At 41.0% G+C, this 12,679-nt stretch overlaps 1 protein-coding gene across 3 annotated transcripts in view; it reads left to right on the top strand.

Moving 5' to 3' along the window:
- abcg8 (ATP-binding cassette, sub-family G (WHITE), member 8) overlaps positions 1–12,679 on the top strand; it is a 46,087-nt gene that overhangs the window by 2,960 nt on the left and 30,448 nt on the right. For all 3 annotated transcript variants that reach the window (XM_048536352.2, XM_048536350.2, XM_048536351.2), the window contains 3 exons: positions 5,508–5,664; positions 8,552–8,790; positions 10,071–10,203. In XM_048536352.2, the coding sequence (XP_048392309.2) occupies positions 5,508–5,664; positions 8,552–8,790; positions 10,071–10,203 (529 nt within the window). The remainder of the gene's footprint in view (positions 1–5,507; positions 5,665–8,551; positions 8,791–10,070; positions 10,204–12,679) is intronic.

Here is a 12,679-nt window from a genome sequence, read left to right as displayed (position 1 = left end):
CCTGGGGTGGTAGGGCTGGAGGGGAGCGTGGAGCAGATGAGGGAATCACCGAGTCAGCGCTCCCTCTGAAAGGCACATAGGGGTAGGGAGAGAAATATCTCTTTGGTCGTGGAGTCGGGTGGAGTCCTAATCAAGGGGGCGGTAGGAGGAAGTGTCAGAGAGTTATCACCTGGCCTCAGCGATGTAAAAGTCAGTGTGCCATACTACGACTGCGCCTCCCTTATCTGTGGGTTTGGTGATGAGGTTAGGGTTGGAGCAGAGGGAGTGGAGGGCTGCGCATTCCGTGAGGGAGAAGTTGGAGTGAGTGAGAGGGGGTGGAGAAGTTGACGAGATTGATATTATGACAGCAGTTGGAGATGAGGTGGTCGAGGGGAGTAGGAGGCCGTGGGGTGATGCCCAAGAGGGTGAAGTTTGTTGGAGGCAGGAGAAGGGGTTTGCAGAGGGTGTGTTAGATTCCCGGTCAAAGAAATAGGCACAAAGGTGGAGGGGACAGAAGAAGAGTTTGACATCCAGGCATGAATGGAATTCATTGATATGTGGGTGCAGGAGAATGAACGTGAGCCCTTTGCTGAGGGCTAACCATATGTCAACAGAATTCATTGGATGTGTGGGTGCAGGGCCTTTCACCCTAAGCTCAAATTCACCTGGACAATCTGCGATACCTCCCTCACCTTCCTGGATCTCTCTGTCTCCATCTCTGGTAACTGTCTCAGCACTGACATTTATTTCAAGCCCACTGACTCCCATAGCTACCTGGATTACACCTCCTCTCACCCACCTTCTTACAAGAATGCGATCCTCTACTCCCAATTCCTCCGCCTCTGCTGCATCTGCTCCCAAGATGGAGCATTCCACTCCCAGACATTCTAGATGTCCTCCTATTTCAAGGAGTGTAACTTCCCCCCTTTGGTGGTTAAACATGCCCTCAACCACATTTTTTGCATTTCCTGCACTTCTGCCCTCAAAACCCTCCCCCAAACAAAAATATAGACAGAATCCCTCTGGCCCTCATATACCACCCCCCTCAACCTCATTCTCCACTACTTCAGTCACCTACAATCTGAGATATTTCCCTCCCCACCTCTATCTGCCTTTTGTAGAGACCACTCACTCCGTAACTCCCTTGTCCACTCCATAGTCCCCACCAACCCCACCACCCATGGCACCTTACCCTGCAACTGCAGGAAGTGCTACACCTGCCTCTACACCCCACTCCTCACCTCCATTCAAGGCCCAATGCAAACCTTTCATATCAGAGATAGGTTCACCTGTACATCCTCCAACTTGTTCAACTGTATCCGCTGTTCCTGATGTGGCCTCCTCTACATTGGTGAGACCAAGCGTAGACTCAGAGACCGTTTAGTAGAGCATCTGCCCTCTGTACACAACAAACGACAACACCTTCCAGTTGCCAACTATTTTAACTCTCCCTCCCACTCCTTTGGTAACATGTCCATCCTGGGCCTCCTCCAGTGCCTCAATGACATCACACACAAACTGGAGGTGCAACAACTCATATTCCACCTCGATAACCTACAGCCCGATGTCCTAAACATGGAGTTCACCAGTTTTAAAATCTCCCCACCCGCAGCCTCATCTCACATCCAACCCTCCCTCTCATCCTTGACCTGACACAACCTGTCCATCATCTCTCCCATCTATCTGCCCTACCCTACCTGCCAACCAATCTCCATCACGCCCTACCTGCACTCACCTATCATATCCCACCTACCTTCCCCAGCCCCACCCCTCCTCTGTACTTATTTCTGAGCTCCCTTCCCTCTCTCCATTTCTAAAGAAGGGTCCTGACCTGAAATGTCAACTCTCCTGCTGCTCTGATGCTGCCTGGCCTGCTGTGTTCCTCCAGCTCCACACTGTGTTATCTTTGACTCCAGCATCTTTGTATCTCTAAGCTTTCGTAGGACAGGCAAATGGGAGCACTTATTTAAGTGAAAGGTGAAAAAAAATCTGTTTCCTGACCAATGAAAGTCTTGCTATTAAGCTGCCAGATCTTTTCAAGCAGGTCAGTTTTCTGAGTCAGCAGTTTTGCCGAGAACCTGTTTTGCATTCATTAGCATGCAGATAAAACACAATGGATTTGCATTCACGTGTGCAACCATATTATCCAAGTTTGGAGACATGTGTAATCACAAACCTGACTCTAGCTAAGTGAGGTATGCACCTTGAAGAGTAGACTGCTTTCTCTAACTTTCAGTGAATACAAACATCACTTACCTTGGCTCTTCCATAACCAAAATATTTCTTTGCATCAACAGTTCTGGTTGGGGGTGAAGCCTCTCAATGTCAATCAGCTCATGACTTATCATCAGACTTTTTACAATGTTAATGTGAAGCCTGACTTGTCCAACAAGCCTACCTAAGGAAGGCTGCAACACTGCCTAATGCTGGAAACCTTGACCTAGGCTGAACTCAAAAGGGGGCTTAACTCAGAAGATCATTCATTATGATTGTGCCCCTTGTCCCATTAAACTTTTAGTGAATGTGTGTATTTTCTTAGTTGTTTTAAGCATACAGCATTTTAAGCATGCCAAACATGACTGGAATCAAAACTTTTGTCCTTGCATTGCAAGTGTCTGATGAAATCTGACAAGTTCTTGTGCTGGCACCCAGTGGCATTGATGTGGAACTGCATACTTTAGCCCAAATTCAAGTACCCATGAAGGATTTTGCCACTGTTGTCACATACCATCGCTTTCAACATTATAAACAGCTGTCACAATACTACCTACTGATATAACAAGTATTTTAATATAATATTTTATCATTCAGCCTGATCATAGGAATTTTCAAAAAGAACAATTTAATTATGATTCTTTCTAATAAAAATAACTATTTAAAAAGTTGTGTAAATGGGCTATGATTCTAGAGAAAATGGATTTGGTATTTTTAGTGCTAGCACGAACTGCAGATGCTGGAGTCAGATAACAGTGTGAAACTGGAGGAGCACAGCAGGCCAGGCAGCATCAGAGGAGCAGGAATGTTGATGTTTTGGGTCTGGACCCTTCTTCGGAAATGGGGAAGGGGAAGGGAGCTCAGAAATAAATAGAGAGGAGGGGTGGGGCTGGAGAAGGTAAGATGGCATAGTGTTAGGTGAGTGCAGGTAGGTAGTGGTGGGGATTGGCCAGTGAGGTCGGGGGAAGAGTAGGTAGTAGAGAAAATGGACAGGTTGTGTCAGGTCAAGGAGGCGGGATGAGAGGGAGGGTTGGTCATGGGATGAGACCAAGGGTCGGGAGATTTTGAAACATTACCTTGTGTCAAATTTAAGCACAGCCTCTTTGAAAAAATGTAAATATAGAAATTTTACTTTGCCAATTTTATCATTTCATTACCCAAAGAAATAATTTCAAGCTGAGATATGTTCTAGAAGGACAGTTTTGGCCATCAGATATTTTTGTCCATGGGTCGCCAGAAGGACTGACTTTTGATATGCTCTTAAGAGTATTTCTGCCAAACCCAATCCATTTTCTAACATTACCATTTCAAAATGAGGAATAACTTTACAGGTCCTCTCAGTACATTACCAGCCTTTGTTTATGTAGCTAGGCAACTGCTAGATATTTGAAAAACCAGAATAAAACACCCATGATCAGATGGGCCAGTGGACTGAGGAGAGGCAGATGGAGTTTAATTTAGATAAATGTGAGGTGTTGCATTTTGGTAAGGCAAACCAGAGTAGGATCTACAGTTAATGGTCGGGACCTCGGGAGTTTTGCTAAACAAAGTGACCTAGGGGTGCAGGTGTATAGTTCCTTGAAAGTGGAGTGCATGCTTGCCTTCACTGGTCAGAGCATTGACTGTGGAGTTGGGAGGTCATGTTGCAGCAGTATAAGACATTGATGATGGCTCTTATAGAAGACTGCTTACAATTCTGCGAGGGGACAGAAAAGATTTACAAGGATATCGCCAGGCCTGGAGGGTTTGAGTTGGAGGGAGAGGCTGATTAGGCTGGGGCTTTTTGCTCCCCTGGAACAGTGGAGGATAAGGGGTGACCTTATGGAGGTTTATAAAATCATGAAGGACATGGATAAGGTGAATAGCCAAGGTTGTTTTTTTTCCTAGTCTGGGTGAGTCCAATATAACATGTTGCCAGCAGCAGTGGTGGAGTTGGGTATAATTACAACGTTTAAAAGGTGCCTGGATGGATATCTGAATAGGAAAGGTTTAGACAGATATGGCCCATATTGCTGGAAAATGGGATTAGGTCAAATTGGGATGTCGGGTTGGTGCGGATCAGTTGGACTGAAATGTCTGTTTCCATGCTGTATGACTCTAACAGGATATCCTAGACCAGGGTCCAAAACCTTCTTTACCTGAAAAGCTAACTTTAAAATCAATTAAAATTAGAACCATTGTGAGCTGCAAAATGAAAATTTGACATTGCTAAACCATATACACGACAAATTGCCAAGTGCCTTTGATGGAAAGCATAATCTAACTATTAAATAAATAGGTTTAAAAATCTAACTGTAAATTATAGTATTTTGTTTATTTTGTCATTGTTTCTCCAATGTAAACGGGTCCAGGCTTTGTGCATGAATTTGTATAAATTCCATTAATGAAAAATCAATATATATTACACTTGAAAATCAAAAAATGGTGCAAGTATAACTAAATGTTATTTTGTTTCAGGTTTAAAATGATTTTTCTTCATGTTTTAGAACTATTGTGGTGTCAGTAAGACTACCTTTATTACGAACTTTAACTTGAAATAGGAAGAATTAAGAAACTCTTTTCCACTATTAAACCTTGTGACTTAAAAAAAACAGCTTCCAACAGCATCTTTGGAATAATTTGTCTTAAACCATAAAAATTGCAACCATAAGATCCATCCCTCAGGCCAAAGGCATTATCTGCTTCCATATTGTGATTCATTCCTCTAGATGAGTTTATTTACAGCAGCTTGATGTTTTTCATTAAAATAAGGATTTGATCGCATGAAATGCAGTATAATGATTCGCCTTTGATCCCTACACTAAAAATATGGCTCATACATATCCAGATATTTATTGGGGGATGTGGCTTTTTCATGCCAACCTAATTCAATTTGCCAAGGTTGGGAATTGCTAATGAATGTTGAAGAGTTGTGTGAAACTTTGGTACCACAGGTTGTCAAACCTGGTTCTAGCCAAACCCGACACAGTCAGATGCAGTGTCAAACACGTACACTTTTCAACAAGAGTTGAATGACAGTGATTAGGCGAAAGCATATTGATGCACTACTTTTCTTGTGCCTAATCCAGAGATCGGGAGGATGACTGCGGCAGAATACCACCACACTGGCCAATCTAGCACATATCTGAAATTTTCCTAGTCCGCCTGACTGAGTATCGCATGATACAGTCTACTTACACTGAATTACTGGAGAGTCTAATGAACTTTTAAACTTTGAAGAGCTGTGTAAAACTAATTAAGGCCTCTGAAACAAGGTGTTTTGAAACTTCCCTCAGAATTCTTTGATAAGAATATTTCTCGCCCACAAAATGCAGGTGAATTCTGCTGCACAGATCCCCTGGTATGAGAAGCTAGCTGAATTACAAATGCCATGGCATTGGAACTCCAATTCAAATGGACAGACAACAGCTCTGAAGAATCTAAATCTGAAAGTCAGAAGTGGACAGATGTTGGCTGTGATAGGAAGTTCTGGTAAGTTGTCTAAGTGTAGTGTTCTCATTGTACAGTCAATTTTGTGATTACACTTCATTAATATAGTCAATTAAACATGCAAATTGCTATTCTGCGCATGTGGAGTTTTATGATGTGAGCTCTGGGACGTTGTGCACCTACATTATTTTTGCACTTAAATTCCTCTTTAAATGAAAGAAGAACAGTGCCATGCATTTGATTTTTGGAACAAGTTTGATATCAGCTACATTACAGGGGTGTGAGGATTTGAAACCATTTCTAAGAATATGTTTTTTTTTAACATTTCACTTACTAAAATTTATTCTTTCATAGAGTGTGAGTTTCACATTTTCGACCAACATTTGTTGACAGTACATTATTATTGTTCTTTTGAGAGAATGGTGATGGTCAGCTAACCTTTTGAATCTCTGCAATGTATGTAGTGTAGGTACACCCAATGCTATTAGGAAGGGAGTCACAGATTTTAAACTCAAGAACTGTAAAGGAACAGAAGATGGAAGTCTGAATTATTAGGCTTTTTTAAAAAATAAACTCAAAACTTCAACTGTGCGGTCAAATAATACACAAGAGCTTATAAGTTTGGAAGCTGGATTTTGATACTTCTGTGGGAAACAGCGTTAAATCTCGTTCTATCATTTTTGTTCTCTGTCACTGTGGAGAAGAAATAACACTTCAAAACTTTGGAATTAACATGCTGGGTAAAGCCAAGACACAGGTCCAACTGACACCAAAATGAGAATTCCCACACTCAGAAACAACATGATGATATCAAACAAAAACCAAAACTGAAATAGTCAGAATGACTTCATTCTGTCCCTTTCAGTTTGGTTTCTGGATTCACAGATTTTGTGCATTTTTATTTACCGCTTCTAATATTTCTGAAAAGATTTATTTTTGTCTCATCTGTTTTGTCTGCCTTTTGTGAATTAATATGTGTTTGATTTTGATTTTAAATGTAAAGTTTTCATATTAGTAATAATCTATTTTGCCACATGTTAGAAGATAATTTTATTATGATAAATACATTTTTGCTTCTTCATTGATGAAACCTGGTGAGAGTGTTTTTTTATTTTAGAGAGTGGTCATGTCAGGCATGAACCGTCCTGGAGATTAAATGGGTCATATTTCACACTGACGAATCAGTGGAAAAGTGGGGTTTGATTTCCAATGTACTATTCCCAGCAAGTGTCATGTCAAAGCAGACCTGCTCTTGATCTTGGCCTCTCCTCAAAGCAAGATGGATGTGTGCCACTGCCAGTATCCCATGGCAAGAATCTCCTGAGGAGGCTTGACAAAGTGAATATTGAAAGGATGTTTCTCCTATGTGAGAGCTGAGAACAAGGGGACAATAATTGATCTCCCATTTTAAGATGGAGCAGAGAAAGAATTTTACTCTCAAGTATTGTTCCGTCCATGAAATTCTTTTCCCCAGAGAGCAGTGGACATTATATCTTTTTAAGACTGAGTCACACAGATTCTTGATTGACAAGGGATTCCAAGGATAAGAGGGTAGACTTGAGACCACAGTCAAATCAGGCATGATCTTTACAAATGCCGGAGCAGGCTATAGGGACTGAGTGTCCTGCATTAAATTCATACCTTTGTATGACCCATATAAAACAGTGGTTTACTGGTTACTCCATGTTAACACATGTGTGGCAACACCTGCAAACATTAATACACATTTTAGTTATTTCATGCAAATGATATACTGTTGAGGACACAAGAACAAAGGAAAATTATAGCACAGGAACAGGCCCTTCGGCCCTCCAAGCCTGCACCGATCCAGATCCTCTATCTAAACCTGTCACCTATTTTCTAAGGATCTGTATCCCTCTGTTCCCTGCCCATTCATGTATCTGTCTAGATACATCTTAAATGATACTATCATGCCCGCCTCTACCACCTCCGTTGACAACGCGTTCCAGGCACCCACCACACTCTGCGTGAAGAACTTTCCACAGATATCTCCCTTAGACTTGCCCCCTCTCACCTTGAAATTGTGACCTCCTAGTAATTGAGTTCCCCCCTCTGGGGGAAAAAGCTTCTTACTATTCACCCTGTCCTTACCTCCCATGATTTTGTAGACTTCAATTAGGTCCCCCCTCAACCTCCGTCTTTCTAATGTAAATAATCCTAATCTGCTCAACTTCTCTTCATAGCTAGCACCCTCCATATCAGGCAACGTTCTGGTGAACCTTCTCTGCACACTGTCCAAAGCATCCACATCCTTTTGGTAATGTGGAAACCAGAACTGTACGCAGCATTCTTAATGTGGTCAAACCAAAGCCCTATACAACTGTAACATGACATGCCAACTATTGTACTCAATACCCCGTACGACGAATGAAAGCATGCTTCTTGACCACTCTATCGACCTGTGTTGCCATCTTCAGGGTACAATGAACCTGAACACCCAGATCTCTCTGTGCATCAATTTTCCCCAGGGCTTTTCCATTTACTGTATAGTTCGCTCTTGAATTGGATCTTCCAAAATGCATCACCTCACATTTTCCTGGATTGAATTCCATCTGCCATTTCTCCACCCAACTCTCCAATCTATCTATATTCTGCTGCATTCTCCGACAGTCCCCTTCACTATCTGCTACTCCACCAATCTTAGTGTCATCTGCAAACTTGCTAATCAGACCTTCCTCCAGATCATTTATATGCATCACAAACGACAGTGGTCCCAACACAGATCCCTGTGGAACAGCACTGGTCACAGTTCTCCTCCTGGCCCCGGCCTAATTTTCAATATATGTTAACTGGCTTTCTTCTGAGTAACTATAATTGTGGAAAGCCTATTTTGTAACTGTAGAACAGATTTTGGAAACAGGTATTAATACAATACTTGAATTCTTTTTCCTAACTTGTGAATAAACAGGGTGTGGGAAGACATCTTTACTTGACGTCATCACTTGCAGAGATGAAGGAGGGAAAATCACAACTGGCAAAATATTGATCAACGAAACACCAGTCAACAGGCAGCTGGTTAGAAAGTGTATTGCACATGTACGACAGGATGACCGATTATTACCCAATCTCACTGTAAGAGAAACATTGACATTTGTTGCAAAATTGCGTCTTCCAAAAGACTTCTCAGAAGAACAAAGAAACAAAAGGGTAAGAATTATGGAAGTATGCAGCATTGAAGAAATGCATTGGTCCATCATTTGATTATCAGCTCTTTGTTCGAGCACCCGAGAGCTAAACCCACTGCCTTTCCCTGTCCTTGTGGTACTGTCTCTTCCTCTGCTAGCCACTTTGCATTCTGACTCCATTCCCTTAATGGCTAACTGTGTAAACAATGCCTGGGGTGTAACTGAGGGCTAATAGAATGGGAAGGTTCCCATCATTGGTACTTTATCAGTTGATCTCCATAATGGGTATGAAGAGATGTTGTTCAATGGTCCCATCCTAAGGAGGAGAAAATATCAGATAAAATTTCTGGTTGCCACGGTGCTGTGAAAGTACTGAGAGACATCAAAACCATGTTTGTCTCTAATTCTTATCAAAGTCAAATAACCAGCCAACAATCAATATTAAAAGTTCATGGCTGATAAATGATCATGAAACAGCAGTCAACAGGCAGCAGTTGAATATGGTATACTTAGGTGAATTATGAAAGAAGTAACATACAAGATTGCCCCAAGTAAGAGCAACTAGTTGCCTTCCTGAAACTGATTAATTGATTCTGTGGCATTTTGACAACAATCTAGTAACTCCATGGGCATTTTGACTGATACTAGCTGTTTATTTTTTAAGTTTTGTTTTTAGAAACAGAGTTCAAATTCTTAGAAGTCATTATGGAGTATGAAATTATGTGCCTGGGATTATTAACCCAGTTTGCAAAATTATTTACTATTGTACTCCTTTTATATTTTTCAATGTTTATATTTGTCTTAAACCATTTGTAATCAATAATGCTTCCATATATGCAACTTATGTTTGTATTTCATGTGAGGGAGGTGAAGCATTTTCCTATTTTGTGTGCTCCAGTATCAAGACTGCCCATTGAAAGTTTTGGCAATGTCCAACTCTGTCCTAGTGCGGTGTGGCTTCAGCCACTTCGGTATTTTTCATTTCCGACAGTCACAATTCTGATCACGCCTCTAATGAGATCAGAACTTTCACTCCAGCAAGGACACTTAAGGGCTAAGGTGAAGCTGTGGGCCTCCCATTTTGTCCAAATCACAGCCAGTTCAGAGAAAGGAATATCCTCCTATCAGCTTAGGGTTAGATTTTCATGTTCTCATTGTGTGCAAACACATAGATTTCTTAATTTGTACACAGAAAACTTGTGTTCTAAAATAGTTGTTTTGCCTTTATGATTAAATTAGGAACAAATGAATAATTAGCAAAGGTCAACATATATAATTTTTGACTTGAGTCATGTATTTCAGGTAGAGGATGTGATAGCAGAACTCCGACTAAGACAATGTGCTAACACTAGAGTTGGGAATTACTTTACTCGGGGGGTCTCTGGAGGTGAAAGACGACGAGTGAGCATTGGAGTGCAACTTCTGTGGAATCCTGGTAAATGGCCACTATTAATCTCCGTTCATGTCATGTTCTGTGTAAAAGTGCTGATTTATGACTCGGAGGGGCTTAAAGCTATTTAGTGACATGCCAAGTAGCCATGATTCCCTTGAAACGGGAACCAAATGAATGTTGGTCAGCTGATCACTCAGTTGATGCATTATGTAACTAACTTTTATGGAGTGACAATTAGCTTCATTCACAATTCTTCCTGCTTTCTCAAGTTTTGCCTACTTCAAATGTACCCAAAAAGGTATTTTTGTTCCCTTTTTTTGTGGACCAACCATGAATGTAAAATGAAGTGTTGCTAAAATTAAATAGATAGGGTGCAAATTTTTCAGCATGAGTTCTATTTGGTTTAGAGACAAGACCTCCCACCCACAGATTGATGGAGCTTTCTATGTACAATAACTATGCCTTTACAGATGTTTTATTCTCTTTTTCAAAATTCCTGTCAAATAATTAACCACAACGTATTAATAAATATATGGTGCTTGAAAAAAAGAGACATGAGGTTGAAACGTGTTGTCATGCACTCTCCAGCCAAATAAGACCATAGGCATAGGGACAGAATTAGGCCATTCTGCCCATCAGGTCTACTCCACCATTTGATCATGGCTGATATATTTCTCAACGCCATTCTCCTGCCTTCTTCCCGTAACCCTTGATCCCCTTCCTAATCAAGGACTTACATACCTCTGTCTTAAATACAGCCTTCTGCAGTAGTGAGTTCCACAGATTCGTCATTCTGTGGCTGAAGAAATTATTCCTCATCTAGTTCCAGAAGGTCATCTCTTCTCTCTGAGGCTGTGCACTCATATTGTAGTCTCTGCTACTAGTGGAATCATCTTTGCCATGTCCACTCTGTCCAGGGCTGTCAGTATTCTGTAAGTTTCAATTAGATCTCCCTTCAACCTTCTAAACTCTGTCCAGCCCCAGAGTCCTCAATCCCTCCTCATAAGAAAAGCCCTTCATTCCCAGGATCATTTTTGTAAACCTCCTCTGGACCCCCTTAAGTGCCAGTACATCCTTCCTTAGATATGGGGCCTAAAACTGCTCACAATATTCTAAATGTGGTCTGATCAGAGCCTGACACAGCATCAGCAATACATCTCAGCTCTCGGATTTGAGCCTGGTTGAAATTAATTTTAAACATCACATTTACGTTCCTTTGTGCCAAATGAACCTGCATGTTAACCTTAAGAGAATCTTGAACTAGGACTCCCAAGTTCTTTTGTGCTTCAAATTTCTGCAGTTTTCCCCATTTTTTAAAAATAAAGTTATTAACCTCACACTTTCCCACATTGTATTCCATCTGTCACATCTTTGCCCACTCTCCTAGCCTGTCCAAGTCCTTCTGCAGCCTTCTGATTTCCTTAGCACTACATGTCCCTCCACCTGCTTTTGCATCATCTGCAAACTTAGTTCATTTGTCCAGATCATCAAAGGATAATGTGAATAGTGGTGATCCCAACACTGACCCCTGCAGGACTGCACTGGTCACTGGCTTCCATCCTGAAAAGGATCCCCTTATCCCCACTCTCTGCCTTCTATCAGCCAGCCAATTCTTTATCCAGGCCATTATCTTACCCCTGACATTAAGGGCTGTTATTTTATTGAGCAGCCTCCTGCACAGAACCTTGTCAAAGCCTTCCGATAATTCAAATAGATCATGTCCACTGGCTCTCCCTGTTCTGGAATTACTAATTCAAAATCTATCTCCTCCTCAAATTTACTCAATGCTGCAGCATTCAATGAAATCTGGGGAGTGAATTCCATAGATTCATGGCCCTTTTGAGAGAGATAATTCCTCCTCATCTGTTTTAGATCTGCCATACCTTATCCTAAAACCATGAACCCTTGTTCTAGATTGCCCCACAAGAGGAAACAACTTTTCTACATCTACTTTGTCAGTACCCTTTAGCTTCTTATATACCTCAATTAGATCTCCTCTCATTCTTCTAAATAGCAGAATATTTGCATAAAAGGGTACTGACTGGTATTGACTGACTGAAAGCATAGCCATGGAGAATGCCACCAGGAAACTAATGTCCCTCATGTGTCTAATTAATTAAAAACCATGTATGCAGATATTCTTTTTTATTCCTGCAGAGATCATGTCCCTGTGTTTGAATATTTGTAGATTGTAGTAAACGTCAGTAAGCCACTAGGAGACAACTGATAAACTTAAATCAAATGTTTATATAATTTTTATCACATTTGGAATTGTTCAACAAGTACTACCCACTCTCAGAATCACATCTATCTATAGACAATATGTTCTCAGTTTTGCAAACACACCATAGGTGCATATGCTCAACACTCTGTCTATTATAATCTCTGACATGTTATTTGATATGATCACTAATTTTTGGGATGTAAGGCCTATATATTATGCATCATGCTGCATACACTATATTATTCGTTTGTGCAGTTGGCAGAATTTCTTTTTTAATTTTTCAACATTATCTTT

Source organism: Stegostoma tigrinum, chromosome 9, assembly GCF_030684315.1.
Source record: "Stegostoma tigrinum isolate sSteTig4 chromosome 9, sSteTig4.hap1, whole genome shotgun sequence".
In the NCBI taxonomy this organism is placed as follows: domain Eukaryota; kingdom Metazoa; phylum Chordata; class Chondrichthyes; order Orectolobiformes; family Stegostomatidae; genus Stegostoma; species Stegostoma tigrinum.
The sequence above is the reverse complement of the archived record's forward strand: the minus strand, read 5'-3'. Positions and strand labels throughout refer to the sequence as shown.